The sequence below is a fragment of the Amblyraja radiata genome, chromosome 35 (assembly GCF_010909765.2).
Source record: "Amblyraja radiata isolate CabotCenter1 chromosome 35, sAmbRad1.1.pri, whole genome shotgun sequence".
Classification (NCBI taxonomy): Eukaryota; Metazoa; Chordata; class Chondrichthyes; order Rajiformes; family Rajidae; genus Amblyraja; species Amblyraja radiata.
Window position 1 is genome coordinate 20,530,980 of NC_045990.1, and position 18,008 is coordinate 20,548,987.

Below are 18,008 nucleotides of genomic sequence, written 5' to 3' on the forward strand. Positions count from 1 at the left end.
TCTCTCTCTCTCTCTCTCTCTCTCTCTCTCTCTCTCTCTCTCTCTCTCTCTCTCTCTCTCTCTCTCTCTCTCTCTCCCTTCCCCACCCATCGCACTAGGTTCTCGTTTTCACCCTACAAACAGCTAACAATAGCTTGTTACCTTTATCATCGTTAATTTTTTGCACATCTTTTATTCATTGTTTTTTATCTCTCTACATCATCGTTTATATCTCTCGTTTCCCTTATCCCTAACCAGTCTGAAGAAGGGCCCTAACCCAAAACGTCACCCGTTCCTTCTCTCTAGAGATGCTGCCTGTCCCGCTGAGTAACTCCAGCTTTTTGTGTCTATCTACAAGATATTATACAGAATTATGGAAGTAGCTCAATCCTTCACACGGACTACACTTCCCATCACGGACTCCATCTACACTTCATGCTGTCTCAAAAAAGCAACATTCATAATCAAAGACTTGGCCCGCTGTATAAGTAAAACCTTTAGTATTGCAAAGCCTAATGGGATACCTGGCACAATATTGTGCAACCTGGGTGATTGATGCAACCTCAGCAATGCAATTAACACATTGATCTACAGAAATTGTCATCTGTGTGCATTACGTCCAGACCATTAAAAGTCGTCTTTGTTGTATATTCCACATTGATCTACCCAACATCATCAATAATCATCTTGGTGTATAAATTTCCTGTTGTTTTCAACTATTGTTGGAGATGTGATCACCGCCTTTGACTGAGACGCATCTCCCCATGCGCAAGTAAAATAAACCAACTGTTGATGGTTAATGATTTGAGTCCTTGGGTCTTATTACGGGTCCAGACTTCAAGACCACCTTGGTCATGCCTCCTTATCCCACTCCTGACAGGTGAAAGACACAGAAACTTGAAAATGTGCACCACCAGACTCAGGAACAGCCTCTTCCTCTCTATTATCAGGCTACTGAATGCTCCTTCCATAATTAATAATAATAATAATACATTTATGGGCGCCTTTCAAGAGTCTCAAGGACACCTTACAAAAATTTAGCAGGTAGAGGAAAAACATGTAAGGGGAATGAAATAAATAGTAGAGACATGACTAGTACACAAAGTAAAGACAGAATTCAATTCAAATTCACCTGTACCCCATTGTGGATATTGGACTTTGTCTCTTAATCTGTGACGCTACATTGCTGAGAACTTTTTTCTGCATTCTGTATCTTTCTCTTCACTCTACCTATTGTGCTTGAGTTTGGCGTTATAGTGTTGATGTACAATATATTCTTATTTGTAAGACAGCATGCAAAACAAAGTTTTTCACTGTTCTTCAGTACACGTGACAATAATAAATCTAGACTTAAAGCTAACTCCCCTCATATTCTACCCTTCACCCACACACTGAAGACAATTGCATAGTAGCCAATTAATCTACCAATCTACACATCTTTACGATGTGGGAGGAAACTGAAACACCGGGAGAAGTCTATACAGTCATAGGGAGAATGTGCAAACTCCACGCAGTCAGTGCCAAGGAATGGATCAAACTTCTATCCCCTGTGCCTCCTGAGCTCCCTAGATGCATGATTCAGTGGGGATGCCACCATCTTTACTCCTCTCCAAGTCACATCCTATCTCCAATGGGCAGCATAACCACAGTCATTCAATGACGTCCTGGAAATTCTACTGCAGAAGAACCTTCATTTCAGAGATCAGTGGCCAGAGAGGCTGATTCTACAACCCATAATTAGCCATCGTCATCAATCCCAGCATTGCCCATGACACCTGCATCCTAAATATACTCTCTCTGGAGCAAAGATAATCGGATTGTTGTCGATGGCAGTAGGAAGGGCTCTTCAATGCAAGTGGGTAAAGCCGAGGTGGAATATTGTGCAGGGGGGAGAACTCAATAAATCACCTCAAACATGTCCCAAAAGATCTATAACAAAGTTCATTTTAAACAATGATGCCAATTTTTATGTGTAGAAAGGAACTGCAGATGCTGGTTTAATCCGAAGTTCGACACAAAAGGCAGGAGTAACTCAGCAGGTCTGATAGCATCTCTGGAGAAAAGGAATAGGTGACGTTTCGGGTCGAGACTGGTCATTAACCTTCTTCAGGAAGGAATCTGTTCTTGTTACCTGGGCTGGGTTTGTGAACTCATACCCACAGTAATGTACACAACACTTATCCATCGGGTGGCGCCACCATTGTGGCTGACTCGCCAACACTCTGTTCATCCACTTCTCTGTTTCATTATTTTAAGTATGTCTTGAATGTTTGTTTTAATGTTTCTTGGGATGTCTTATGTGGTGGGGTGGACTTTTTCCAGTCACTTACCTCGACAGAGATGCAATTTATCTCCGTGTCACATCTCCGTCCCCCCTGCGGCCTAACAACGTGGAGTGGTACGGCCTTTCCTGGAGTCCGTCTCGGGGCTTCAAGCCGTGACTTACCATTGTGGGGACTGGGATCCTTTGCCGAGGATCGCCAGTGAAGGATCTCCGACCTGTGGACCCTGTGGACTTTAACACCATGAAGCAGCGGTCTCCGGTATGAAGAGGCCGACTCGGGAGCTCCATGCTCCATTCGATCCTGATGCCAGAGTTTCCATCATCCTGACGAGATGGCTTGAGCAGTGGACGTCGGCAGCAGCAAGTGCGGAGGGTTCAGCCCCGATCACGGGTGAACAAAGGAGGAAGATGACTGAACTTTATTGCCTTCCATCACAGTGAGGAATATTGATTCTACTGTGGTGGATGTTGATGTTAAACTTTATTTTATGTGCTGTGTGTATTTTTGTTTTTTCACTTATTATGGCTATATGGTAACTCAAATATCACTGTACCATAATTGGCACATGTGACAATAACTATGAACTTGATATTAAACTTGAAATTGAACATAAATGCTTCCTAGGTTCTAGGGCAGGTAGTGAAGGAAAACTGATGTTGCCATGCCAGTGACATCCACAGTGACACGCAGCACAAACTCCCAGATGGCCTCAGCCTTTCCCCAGCTGAGCACAAGACCCGGCCTGCAGGAGGAAGCTTGGTGGCCTGGTGAACTGTGGCCTGGAAGGGGGAGCCTGCCGAGCTGTCCCCTGCTCATCCCCCATGGACCAGAGACAGAGAGGATGGAGCCAGTGATGACGACGGACGTGAGGGGCGAGGAGCAAGGCTGGTAGGAGAGGAGTGGGAACGGAGGTCTGGCCTATCATGTCCTCAAGGTCGGCTGCGGTATTTGCATGTGAACAATAAAATAACAATTGAACCATTGAATATCCACCTTATAATCTGTTAGTAGTTGAACAACAGACATTGGGCTAGATACCTGACCTGTTCTGTAGCCCTGGTGGTGTGGGATCTCAAATAAACAGTCCTCAATTTCACTTCATAACGCTTCAAGTTCCTGAGAGTAAATCAGCAACCTGTCTTGGAGTAGTCACAGCAAAGCAATGGCCAAGAAAAGCACTCCAACCCCTCTGCTTCCTTAGGAGGCTTAGGAAGTTCAGTATGTCCCCAACAACTCTCACCAACTTTTACAGATGCGCTATAAAAAGCATTTTATCGGGATGCATCACAGCACGGTTTGTGAACAGCTCCATCTAAGACTGCAAGAAATAACGGAATTGTGGACATAGTCCAAACCATCACACAAACCAACCTCCCTTCCATTGTCTCCATCTACACTTCCACGCTTCCTCTGCAAGGCCACCAGCATAATCAAGGCCAAGTCTCACCCTAGACACTGCCTCTTCTCCCCTCTCCCTTCAGGTAAAAGGTACATAAGTGTGAAAACACATACCTCCAGATTCAGGGTCAGTTTATTCCCTGCTGTTGTCAGGCAACTGAACCATCCTATCACCAACTGGATACCAACTTAGCTGACATCTACCTCATTGGAGATGCTCAGATTATCATTAATCGGCCTTTACTGGACTGTCATGTACTAAATCTTATTCCCTTTATCCTGTATCTGTACACAGTGGACGGCTCGATTGTAATCATAGGTAGTCTTTTTGCTGACTGGTTAGCATGCAACAAAAAGCGTTTCACTGTACCTTGGTACACCTGACAATAAACTAAACTAAAACTAAGCTTCTTGCATGTCACTGAGATAGCATTTGGGTATGGTAGGTAAGCAGTTAAGAAGGCTAATGTCTGTTGGCTTTTATTGCATGTGCATTTAAGTAGCAGGGTAGAAAGAGGATAGGTACAAGGATAGGAAATGTTTAGAGGAATATGGGCCAAACGTGGGCGAATAGGACTAGCTTAGATGGGGTACCTTGGTCGATATGCACTAGTTGAGCTGGAGGGCCTGTTTCTGTGCTGAGTAACTCTACAAATAGAAAAAGCACCCTGCTCCAAACCATCGCCTGTCCATCCCCCCCCACAGATGCTGCAATGACCTGTTGAGTTCCTCCAAAACAGTATTTTGTTGAAGATTGCAGTATCTGCAGTTTTTTGTGTCTGGTACTTTTTCTTCCCAGCTGTTATCATGAAACTAAAATGGTTAGAACTGGTGAGCGGTCCTGAGATACTATTTGTCTCATTGAAGACCCTCTGATTATCATTAATCAGACTTTATCATGCACTAAACTTTATTTCCTTTATCATGTACATGAGATAATAATCTAAACTCTTCCCACCAGGTGGCAGTATACTCCATCAGCTGGAGACTCAGATGGTGAAGCTTCCTCGTGCATTGAGAGCTCCCACCACGTCCCTTGGACAAACTTGCTGCCATGTGACCAGTACCTTAGCAATGACACCTCACTGGGAGCATTGCAGATACATGTGGTTCTGTGCAGGACAAAATAACAGGAGTCCACTAACCATCAAACACTAATCCAATATCAGACATAGACATATTAATCCCTTTTATTTTAATTCTCCCCATATTCTGACCAACTCCACCCAGATTCTATCATTCACCAATCACTTAGGGTAATGTACAGAGGGCCATTAAATTACAAATCCACACATCTTTGGGATGCAGGAAGAAATCCGAGCTTCCAGTTTGGGTTTTGTGAAGTCTTTACCCGAGCGCAGCAAAATGGTGCGGTTGGTAGAGTTGCTGTGTCACAATGACGTCAGGTGCCGCCTGTGTGTAGTTTGCATGTTCTTCATATTACTGTGTAGGTTTCCTTCATTATCCCAATGACGTGCAGGTTTGTGGGTTAATTGGCCTCAGTAAATTGACCCTTAATGTGTAGAGAGTGAATGTGAAAGTGCAATAACATAGAACCAGTGTGAACAGATGATCAGTGTGGACTCGGTGGGCCAAAGGGCCTGTTTCCATGCTGTATCTTTCAATCAACTATCACTTACTCCAGATCTCATCACAGTCTTAGTCCAAACAAGAATCCGGGGGTTGAATTCCAGAGTGAACTTCCAAAATCCGACTTCCTCACCCATTCTCAAAGCTCCTCATGCTGATTGGATTTGAGGAACGTTTAAACTATCAAAAATATAATTTAGGTTCTTGACTGCTCAACATTACATTGGGAATGAATAGACTGAGATGAAGAACAATGATACTTCCTCCCTGTCACTAATCCAGGTTTGCTTTGGAAGTGAATGTTGTGTGCTTTCCTTCATCTGCCTGGACTTGGTTCACACTGACATGGCTGACATAAAGCTGCCACTCCAATAGCCCGGCACCAATTCAGTTGTTTGGTGCAACCAGTCATAGAGGCATAGAGCAGAGAAACGAGCACATCAGCTCAATTCATCCATGTCCACCAAGATACTTCATTCAAGCTAATCCCATTCACCCATGTTTGGCCAATATCCCTTTAAATCTTTCCTATCCATATCCCTGTCCAAGTGTTCCTGTTATTGTATCTGCCACAACTACCTCCTCTTGCAGCTCATTTGGAGTCACCACCCTCTGGGTGATGATTAAAAATAATGAGGTGCCTTCTGCTCTGATTCACAATCGCAGCAGTAACTGAATGTCTCAGTAAGGCTCTTTAAGGCAGACTTAGATCAGAGCTGTACGAGCAGGTTTCTCATTATACAGATGGTCACCTATGTTTGACTTCTATTGTTTTTACAGAGGAATTCAAGGTCTAGGTGAGTGTGGAGAGACTGGGTGCAAAGGATGGGGAATTGTTTTGTAGATATAGAAGTTGTATTGCAAAGCTCGTTGAGGGGAGATTAAAAAAATGTCTTCAAAAGCACAGTTGATAGAATGAAGATGGGGAAGCTTACCTGTGATTGAGGGTTAGTTAGGAATTTGTGGCACCAGAGATGAGATCGGTAATTTGCGTGGAGTTTGAGGAAACAGTTGGTTAAGTTCTCTGAGAAATTGTGCTTGTCATGGTAGTGGTTGGCCTTTAATTTCTGAAAATATCCCTGTAACACTATCAAGCAAAGGGATCAGATGGAGACCAGAATTGAATGAGAGCAGGACCAGGTTATAGGTCGTCAGGGTTTAATGCAGGAGATTTCAAAAATAATTTCTGTGTAGTGCAGAACAAAAGCCTTATCACCCGACATTGAGAAGATCATGTTGGTTCTTTTGGGTAATTAGACCGTTTATATATATTTTTTAAATGTTTTAAGGAGATTAAGGCGTTGCCATGATTCAAGGACCTGAGCAATAGGGAGAGGTTGGGCAGGCTAGAACTTTATTCCTTGACCTGTGGGATGATCTTGTAGAGGTGTGTAAAGTCATGAAGGGAATAGATAGGGTGAATGTACACTTTTACCAAGAGTAGGGGAATGAAGAATTAGAGTTCCTCATTGTTACATAGCTTCATAGACATAGGTTTAAAATGGGAGGAGAAAGATTTCATAGCAACCTGCGGGGCACACTTTTGCACACTAAGAATGGTGTGTATGGAATGACCAGCCAAAAGAGGTTGTTGAAACAGTTAATATAGGACGACAGATGGCACAATGGGCTAAGTATTCGGCTGGCAACCTGAAGGTGGCCGGTTCGAATCCTGCTTGGAGTGTGTACTGTCGTTGTGTCCTTGGGCAAGACACTTCACCTACCTTTGCCTGGGACTAGAGACGGAAATTAGCTACTGATTGGCTACAATCTCGCATATTTACATGCAAATGTTCATTAATATGCACTGTCCCTATAAACAAAACATTATTGTTATTATTATTATATAACACCATTGAAAATATATTTAGACAGTCACATGGATAGGAAGAGTTTAGTGGGATACGGACCAAATGCAGGAAGGTGGGACTAGTGTAGCTGGGGCATCTTGATCGGCATGGGCAAGTTGGGCCGAAGGGAGTGTTTCTGTGGCATATGACTCGCTGAAGCTTGGTGCAGCCAACGCCAAGGCTCGGTGGGGGAGGGCCACAGTCTAGGGTCCTTCCGCTGCTGGACATGGGGGGCACAGTATGGTGGAGACGCCCCTCAAATTAAATTAAGGGAAGGTATCCCACACCAGAGGGCCACATGAGTGGCACGGGTGGGGGACATTTTTTGTGGAACTTGAAATGTCAGATGGAAATTTTCGCACTGTGTACACATTGTATATATTTATTACTTGAACAGGGGCCACAGTGGCACTGGTGGGGGACTGTTTGGTGAAATTTGACAAATGTAAAAAAATTGTACTGGAAAAAGTTTGTATAGTCTCCGAAAATGTCGGATGAATTTTGTTTGAATGGTTCAGAAATTGTATATATTTACCAATTGAATAAAGTATATTTTGAAATTTAAAAAAAAAAAAAAAAAAAAAAATATGACGTGATTACCTATTGTGCATGGAAACAAGCCCTTTGGCCCATCATGTGCATCCGACCAAGTTTGCAGACTAGGTTATTCTCATTTGCCCGCACTTGGGCCAAACACATTTAGTTTAGTGATACAGCATGGAAACAGGCCCTTTGGCCAACCCAACCCATGACTTTCATCAATCACCCGCTCACACATGTTCTATGTTTTACCAGTTTTTCATCCACTCGCTACATATTAGGGACAATTTAAAGCAATTAACCTACAAATCCACACATCTTTGGGATGTGGGTGGACACCAAAGCACCTGCAGGAAACGCACACAAACTTTCTGGTGCTGTGAGGGAGCAGCTTTACCAGATGCCCCACTTTAACCTTAAACCCACCATAGCGAAATAGCTGTCCAAATATCTATTAGAAGGAGTTATTGTTTCTGTAACTTCCTCTGGCAGCTCTATCCCGTGGACCACTAATCTCAAAAAAAGACACAAAGTGATGGAGTAACGTAGCAGTGACAAATATGCAGTGCTGTTCCTCCAGTATGCATGTGGCCTCACTCTTGTAATGGAAGAGGCCCTAGACATATTGTAGTACTATGTTTAATTTTGGTCACCCTGTTATTTGGAAATATGCCAATTGCATGGAAAAGGTGCAGAGAAGACAGTAATAGTTATACCATCGAATGTCAAGTTGAGGAATATCGATCCTACATTATTGGACTTGGTCAGTGTCTGACAGGTTTGTGGTTTCCGAATTGGTAAGAGATCTAGGGGTTGCATACGTGGCAAATGGAGAGGTGGCAAATGGAGAGGATCTGTAATCCTCTTTGGAGCAGATGCGGTGGGCATGGAGAAATTGAGAGTAGGGGATGGCAGGGTGGAAGGAAGTGTGGTCCATATAACCATGGGTGTCAGCGGGTTTGTGTTAGAGGCCAGTCAATAGTCAACCCCTTGTGAAGCAGACACCGATTAAGAAAGCGGAGAGGGGTGTCAGAGATGGATAAAATGCATTTGAGGCCAGGGTGGAAGGTAGTGGTCAAGTTAATGAAATCAACACGTTTTGCATGGCTGCTCTGATACGATCAGTAATGTAGCAGAGAAGGAGTTGGGGTTTGGAAACTAATCTCATCTATCTGCATGTGATCCATATCCCTCCATATGCATGTGCCTATCTAAAAGCCTCTAACATGTGAGTCTTGTACCTGCCTCCACTCCCACCCCTGGTAGTATGTTCCAGATACCCACTACTCTCACTTTTGTTTTACACCAAAAACTTGCCACACATGTCTTCTTTAAACTTTGCTCCTCTTGCCAATCGTATGTTAAGATCCAAGCAAATCCTTCCTTCTATGAATCATAAAAAGTCATGTTTGGCACATTGCCATAATTGCCATTTTCATTCAAAATATCAGCTACAAACCAAGGTTACACAGAGTTTCAGACAACCAGTTGGCAGAACTTGTAAGTTCAACATAAGTAAAATAAATCCTATTGCAAATGAGGTGATGTACTGGCCAGGACAGAATGAGGTGGCAATGTGAAGGCAGTTGCTGGTTCTGATGTACCTCACACATGACACAGTGACGCAGTTAGAGTTGCTGCCTTACAGTGCCAGAGAACCAGGTTCAATTCTGCCTATGGGTGCTGTCTGTACAGAGTTTGTATGTTCTCCCTGTGACCACATAGGATTTCACCGGGTGCTCCGGGTTTCTCCTACATTCCAAAGATGTCCAGGTTTGTATGTTAATTGGGCTCTTTAAATTGCTCCTCGTGACTAGGATGGAACTAGTGTACAGGTGATTGTGTAGTGGCTCGGACTCAGTTGGACGAAGGCTCTGTTTCCGCGTTGCAACTCTGAACTAAACTAAACTAAACAGTAATTGAAGCCTGTCACCATGACAGCCAAAGCACAAGTAACAACGGTGCCCTCTAACCTGTGCAAGTACTCGGAAGTGGAGAAGGGCTCGTGGCCACAGAGCCTGAATAGATATGCTGCTCACCACTAGAGAGTCTCAAACACTTTCTACCAGAATTCTGCCTGCATTAGAAGGTCTTAGCTGCAAGGAGAGATACTCTGGGTAAAAAACCTGTGCCTTCACCCAATCTATTCCCCACAAGATTGTATGCACCTGTGTAGCAGCACCCCTCAGCCTCCTGCACTCCAAGTAAGAAATCCTAGCCTGCCCACCCTCTTCCTAGAGCTCAGGCTCAGGTCCTGGCAACATTGTTGTAAATTTTCACGGCACTCTTTTCATCTTATAAACATCCATCATATAACAAAGTGAACAAAACGGAACACAATACTCCAAATGCAATCTCACCAACATCATGTACAACATCCCAACTTCTATATTCAATATCCTGACCGATGAACGTCAATATACTGAAAGCCTTCTTAACCCACGTGTGGTCACACATTATGTGTGACTGACTTTGGTGCCTTCCCTCACAGTGGGAAACTTTGATTATGCTGCGTGGGGATGTTTTTATGTTGAATTCTATCGTGTGTTGTGTTCTTTATTTCTACTGTATGGCTGTATGGTAATCACATTTCACTGTGCCAACATGTGACAAATAAATGTATCTTGTATCTTGTGTGATGCCACTGATAAGGATATAGGTCCCTGCACTCCATATCATTCTGTTCTGCAACACTCCCAGGGCTCTGCCATTCACTGTGAAGGCCCTGCCCTGGTTTAACTTGCCTCAGACTTATCTGCATTAAACTCCATTAACCTCAGCCCACTTGTTCAACTGATTGAGATCCTGTTGTAATTTCTGATAACCTCTATGTTCTATGTTTTTGCTGCACTTGCTAGTGGATTTCTACTACCTCCCCTTCTATGCCCGATTCTTCACTGTGGTTTAGTTTAGTTTAGTTTTGAAATACATCGTGGAAACAGGCCCGTCGGCCCACCGAGTCCGCACTGACCAGCGAACCCCGCATATTAAAACTATCCTACACACACTAGGGACAATTTACACTTGTACCAAGCCAAATAACCTACAACCTTGTACGTGTTTGGAATGTGGGAGGAAACCAAAGATCTCAGAGAAAACCCACGAGGTCACGGGGAGAATGTACAAAGTCTGTACAGACAGCACCCATAGTCAGGATCGAACCCGCGTCACCGGTGCTGTGTGGCAGCAACTCTACCGCTGCGCCACTGTGCCACCGTGGTTATAAATATTGAGAATAACTCAATGTATTGATAAGTTAATGTACATTGTTGATGCCACATCTAATGTGTCTGTAAAGATGCAGCAAGTAAGAATTTCATTGTTCCGGTTCACATCCGTTCCATTTGACAATTAAACACTCTTAAGTTTATACAAAACATAACATGCTGGAGGAACTCAGTGGGTCAGGAAGCACCTTTGATGGGAATGGACAGACAACATTTCAGGCTGGGTCCCTTCTTCGGACCGTGTGTAGTAGTGAGGAAAAAGCAAGAAAGGTCAAGGTGGGTGGGAAAGGGTTAACAGAAGTGAGAACAAACAAGCTGTGGAAAGTAGCTGAAGGAAAGCAGATTCACACAAGCTGAAGCAGTAGTGGAGGCGGGGGAAGGGTGTAAATAGGGGAACTGGAGCTGTGACCTCTGGGGCACCGGGAAGGGAGGGAGGGAAAGGATGGGGTTGAGTGGGAAAGCGGAGAAGGTTGGTGTTGAGAGGAGGTAGGTAAGGGGGAGGAGAGAATGGGTTTTTTGAGAGAGGGGGAGGAGCAGGAGAGGACAGAGAAGGCTGGTGTAGAGAGGGGTATGGGGAGGAGGGAATTGGTGTTGGAGGAGGAAGAGGGGGAAGGTGAGGAAGTTGGTGTTCAGAGGAGGGTATGGAGAGGGGGTGGGTGTTCAATGGGAGAGAGGGGAAGTGAGGGGGGTCACTAATGCGAGGAGGGGTGAGGAAGAGGAAGAGGTGACCGGCAGAGAATGCTTGAAAGCCGTCTTTTCCACAAATGGGTTCCTGGATCTCAGTTTGCTGGAGAAATGGTCTCAACTGAAGCGGGGGTCAAGCATCAAACTCCATCGGTTTAGGTCACTGTATACGCAAGGTTGCCCTCATGGATAATATTTGGACCGGCCAGTGATTGGCAGCAAGCAGCTTCCTGCAATGGTGATTTTCAAACTGGAGTCTTGGGACTAAATTAAATGTTTTTATACATTTGGATTTGGCATTGAGTCGCTGGGGCAGTCAGCTGATCGAGCTAGGCCAGCCTCTGGAACTCTGAAGGGCCGTGGTGGAGATGGAGTGACTTATAACCATATAACCATATAACAATTACAGCACGGAAACAGCTCATCTCGGCCCTACAAGTCCGTGCCGAACAACTTTTTTTCCCCCTTAGTCCCACATGCCTGCACTCATACCATAACCCTCCATTCCCTTCTCATCCATATGCCTATCCAATTTATTTTTAAATGATACCAACGAGCCTGCCTCCACCACTTCCACTGGAAGCTCATTCCACACCGCTACCACTCTCCAAGTAAGGAAGATCCCCCTCATGTCACCCCTAAACTTATGTCCCTTAATTCTGAAGTCATGTCCTCTTGTTTGAATCTTCCCTATTCTCAAAGGAAAAAGACTTGCACTGTGATATTTGAATGTCATGGAGATTAAATCAGTGTCTGCATCCAAAATCATACTGACATCAGTCTCTGTGTTCAAGAAGGAACTGCAGATGCTGGAAAATCGAAGGTACACAAAAAAGCTGGAGAAACTCAGCGGGTGCAGCAGCATCTATGGAGCGAAGGAAATAGGCAACATTTCGGGCCGAAACCCTTCTTCAGACTGACATCAGACTGAAACCCGACATCAGTCTCCGTCGGTTATGGAGGGAATCCCGTTGCAGCAACATTTTACTCTTTACCCCACTGCCCCCGATTCCTCACAATCATCCCTGGGTCCTGTCCACTGGGCTCAGCCTGGCCAATGCCAGCAGCCACCGCACTCAACTGACCATTTATTACACCACAGCCACCAACAGGTGTTTCATCTAGAAAATGAAGCTGGCCTCACATCTCCAGCATATCGTCAGCCTGAGCCTGGAGAGGGTTCCTGTGATGTGGAAGACGTACTGCCCGGACCCTGTATAAAAGAGGACGTGTCCCAACTCCTCCAATGACCACAGACCAGTGGTGCTGACCTCACCCATCATGAAGTCCCTGGAGAGGCTGGTCCTCAGTCACCTGCGACCCCTGGTTAAACCCTACCTTAACCCCCTGCAGTTCACTTAACAAACAAAGGTGGGGGTGGAGGTCGCCATCATCCACCTGGTCCATCATTCCTATGCTCACCTGGATAGGTCCTCTGTCCCTTCCTGTTCACCATCTACACCTCGGACTTCGGATACAATGCAGACTCCTGCCACCTGCTGAAGTTTTCAGATGTCTCTGAAATTGTGGGCTATATCAGTGAGGGAAGGGAAGCTGAATATAGAGGTGTAGTCAACGACTTTGTTGAGTGGTGTGGGCGGCATCATCTGCAGCTCAACACCGACAAGACTAAGGAGTTACTGGTGGACTTTAGGAGGAGAGGAACACCCCTGTCCCCTGTCTCCATCATGGGTGTGGATGTGCATTTTATCTAGGAGTACAAGTACCTTGGAGTGTTCCTGGATAGTAAACTGGACTGGTCCAGGAACGCTGAGGCACTGTATAAAAAGGATCAGAGCCATCTGTACTTACTGATGAGGCCCCACTCCTTCAACATCTGCAGTAAGATGTTGCAAGTGTTCTACCAATCTGTGGTGGTCAGTGCCATCTTCTACGCTGCCGTGTGCTGGTGTAGCAGGGCAAAGGCTTTGGATGCAAACAGAATTATCAAGCTCATCAGGAAGGCTAGCTCCATCCTGGGAGTGGAGTTAGATTCATTGGAGGTCGTCTTGGAGGGGAGGACGCTCTTCAAACTGAGGAGCATCTTGGACAATACAGCTCACCCCCTCCATGGCACTGGTCAACCTGAGTAGTGCCTTCAGCAACAGACTGGATCCACCAAGATGCAGCACAGAACGCCACAGGAGATCCTTCTTCCCTGTGGTTATCAAATTGTACAACTCCTCGCCCTTCTGTCATGGGGTAGACTGACTCAAACCCCCCCCCCACCCACCCACCCCCCATTCCCTCCACCCCAATATTTGCACATCATCTATCCTGGACTTTCCACTTGTCACTTTAATTTCATGTTTCATGTATCTTGTATTTCAGGACTGTTGGCAGACCAATCCCCCCCCCACTCCCCCCCCCCCCCCCCCCCCCCCCCCCTCCACCGCATTATCCGTCAACAGTTCTCAGCTTTTGTCCTGTGAACTTGGCATACGAGTCCACTCGACAAGGAGCATATCCCACATGGGTAGCTTACAACCCATCGGCATCTTCATTGAATTCTCCAATTTCAAGTAATATCTCCTTACCGTCTCTCTCTGTCCTGTGGTCCCTCCTGGCACTGTTGCATACCCATTTCTCCCATTATCTCTCACCCTACCACTGCAAAATACTATTATTATTTGTTATTTGCACTGTGTTTGTTATTTATGGAACTTTTTCTATTTTTCCCGTTATATACAATGTTTACATATTCACATATTCTGTTGTGCTGCAGCAAGTAAGAATTTCATTGTCCCGTCCGGAACATTTGACAATAAAAACACTCTTGACTTGACTCTGCTCCTTACCCCTCCTTTGAAGACTCGTCTCCCATCCCTGACTATCCCATTGCCATTTCATTCCATCTTTCCACCGCCGTCTCCTCCCCCCACACAATTCACTCCTGTTCCCTTCTTATCTGACAGGCTTTTCGTCTCCTTTTCATCTCTTTCATTTACTGCATTCATCTGCCAATCACCCCACCCCCACATATATCCACATCAAATGCCAGGCCCCACGCCTATCCATCTTTTCCAACTTTCTCCCCACTACTCCATCAGTTTGAAAGGTCATGACCTAAAATGTCATCTGTCCAATCCCTCCACAGATGCTGCCTGACTCATTGAGTTGCTCCAGTACTTTGACTTCTGTATTTGACAGTTTTAGTAACCATGTACGTGATGACCTGTAGGGATACTAAAGTCAATGAGCAAGACCCACAGAAGGGCCGGTCAGTTCCAAGTGCGTTAAGTAGACATCATGGCTGGTTCTTCATGGAACTCTGGCCTTCTGGATTCAGACACCGTTAACATCTTTACATTGGCACTTTTCACAAATGGACCCTTGTAAAATCACACAGGCCTCTCGCAGAGAATTATTTTCGATTGAATTTAAGGAAGGCACACTGGCTGGGCATGGTCTCCGCACCGAGTGTAAACCACAGAGCCGAGATTAGTTGGAGTTGGGCGATTATCAGCACATCATCACTTAGGCAGAGAGAATCTGGTAAGCATGATAACAGACATGGTACGAATGTGTATTTAGAGATACAGGGTGGAAACGGGTGCTGATTTCGTAAGAACTGGGAAATTCATGAATTTGAAAGATCGATTCTCTTGTAATAATAGAAAAAAAAAGTATAGTCAAACCGCAGAGCAAAGTATTGGGAACCAGCAGAGAACAGGACCCTCTTGCCACCCCTGTCCCCCACGATCACACTGATCATGATGCCGATCTATGCTGATCCCAATTACCTGGATGAACCCGGTATTCCCTTACATCTTTCCTTTCCAAGCACTTGTCCAAACCGATTTAAACATTGTAATTTCTCCCCTCTCATCTTAAATCAAAACCTTAAGTTGTATATTCAACAGCCTTGTGGAAAAAGACTGACTCAGGCATTCTCCGTGGAGGGAAATAGAGAGACAACATTTTGGGTCGGGACCTTTCTTGCACAACATCTTGGTTAACCTTTTCTGCACTCTCACCATTACTATAACATTCTTTTGTAAGTTTAGTTGAGTTTACAGATACAGTATGGAAACAGGCCCTGTGGCCTATTGAGTCATGCTGATCATCAATCAATCACCCTTTCACATTAGTTCTATATTATCCCATTTTCTCATACACCCTACATACTCGCGGCAATTTACAGAGGCTAATTAACAAGTCTTAGGCATGTGGGAGGAATGGAATACCTGGAGGAAACTCAACTTATTTTTGCTATTGCAGTGTTTTCAAAACTCAACATAATAATTCAAATGTAATAATCTGTAAATTATTAAATCTATAGACATTTTCATCAATTGGGATCAAACCTGCTGAAGCCGCTTCCCATGGTCATAGAACATAGAGCATGTCTGCACGATGCATATTCCTGTATCCCTGCATAACCATGAGCCTATCTAAACCCTCTTATACACCACAATTGTATCTGCCTCCAGCACCAGTCCTGGCAGCAACGTCCAGACACCCAACACACTGTTAAACAACTTGCCCCGCGCATCTTCTTTAAACTTCTCTATAAACTATTGCCCGCTCACATTAAAGCTATCTACACAAAAAGCTGGAGCAACTCAGCAGGACAGGCAGCATCTCCGGTGAGAAGGATTGAGTGACGTTTCGGGTCGAGACACTTCTTCAGTTTGGTTAGGGATAAGGGAAATGAGAGATATAGACTATGATGGAGAGGTAAAGAATAATGAAAATACCTTTGATGAATGAAATAGATGCAAAAAACTAACAATAATACAGGCCATTGTTAGGTGTTTGTTGGGTAAAAAACGGAAAGCTGTTATGACTTGGGTGGGGGAAGGATAGAAAGAAAGGCAATGTCAGGGTTACTTGAAGTTAGATAAATCAATATTCATACCGCTGGGCTGTAAGCTGCTCAAGCGAAACATGGGATTTGCGTTTAGCATCACCCTGACAATGGAGGAGACCTTGGACAGAAAGGTCTGTGTGGGAATGGGAAGGATAATTAAAGTGTTTAGCAACCGAAAGATCAGAGCTTAAAACGATGCCCTCTCGTCTTTGGCATTTCCACCCTGGGAAAAAAGTTCTGATTGTCTACCCTATCTATGCCTCTCGTTGTTTCCTACAGCCATAATGATCATGCAGAGTCTGCGAAAGCAAGCCCCTGACAGTCTGAAGAAGGGTCTGGAAACATCCCCCATTCCTTCTCTCCAGAGATGCTGTCTGGCCCGCAAACTCCAGCTTTTTGTGTCTATCTTCGGCGAAAGCAGAGGCGACATTGCGGCGACACAGCAGCGCAACATGTGGGGATCACTCACGCCTTCACTAATGGTCTTCGAACAGCGCGCACCTTTTCAAACTAATATTTTTAAGAAGTTCCACCCACACACTGCCTGAGGACCGCATCATGTACTAGCTTTTCCCCACGTACTATTGAGTCTACAATTGTCTTGTATTCACGAATGAGCTTCCATAGTTCAAGGCGATCACTTTCTGTATTGCAACATTGCAGGGAGAACAGTTTCACGGTGCGTTGACCGCTACAACTGCCAGCAAGCTGTGGGCTTCCTGGAGACTCCCACCACAATGCTAGTTAAACCACGACTATTTTCAGTGTACAGGTCTGCTCCGGAAGCTCGTGAAAACATTCACTCGCTCGGGAGAGAGTGCGGAAAATGGAATGTGCAGAAACGGAGTTACCCTGAGATGGGGCAGAGAGAGAGGAAAAGTCACCACGATGAATAAAGATTAAATCAAAAATAGATGTAGAGATATAGATAAGGTGGTGGTGACAGGGAAAGAGACGACACGCTGGGAGCGTCAATTAAAAATGTAAAGGAAGGTCCCCACCCGTTCATTCCCTCCACAGATGCTACTCGATCCAGCATTTTGTGTTAGCCACAAGTCTAATTATCCGGTCTGAACATTATTTAAGAGGTAAGAGAAGGGATCCTTTTCTATGTATATGAAGGAAGAAAATCGTAAAGCTGAGAAGACCACGAGTAATTCTTACAGAAAAAGATGCGTTTAACTGTATAAACATGGTGAGACGGCGTGTTACACGGAGATAAATATCACTTCACATACCCAATAGAAGGCAGCTGTACACGGCTCGCATCCTGCTCTCAGAAAGATCGAACAGTGACTGCTCGGTAATGACCTCGTTCAGGCTTTTGTACGACTCACATCGTCCGGCAGAACTTCAGCAGCTGTACAGAGGCACGCCCCACTGAGGAGGACATGAAATTCAGATCTGGTCAGTTCCCAGACCTATCAATGCACCGGACGTTAACCCTGGAGGAGACACATGAGGCTGCAGATGCTGTAATCTGGAGCGGCAAACAATCTGCTGGAGGAACGCAGCGCAGAGAGCAGCGTCTGTGGGGCAAAAACGGTTCAGTTTGAGCATCAGAGACCGTCCTGATGCAGGGTCTGGACCCAAAACGTAGAGTTTGTGTGTCCCACCCCCCACCCACAGATGTCGCTCGATT

At 45.0% G+C, this 18,008-nt stretch overlaps 1 protein-coding gene across 1 annotated transcript in view; it reads right to left on the bottom strand.

The window, feature by feature from the left end:
* Positions 1–17,773, bottom strand: part of LOC116991885 (latent-transforming growth factor beta-binding protein 2-like) — a 110,859-nt gene extending 93,086 nt beyond the window's left edge. The window contains exon 1 of the mRNA XM_033050862.1: positions 17,605–17,773. Coding sequence (XP_032906753.1) covers positions 17,605–17,635 — 31 coding nt within the window. The 5' untranslated portion in view covers positions 17,636–17,773. The remainder of the gene's footprint in view (positions 1–17,604) is intronic.
* Between the last annotated feature and the right edge of the window lie 235 nt (positions 17,774–18,008).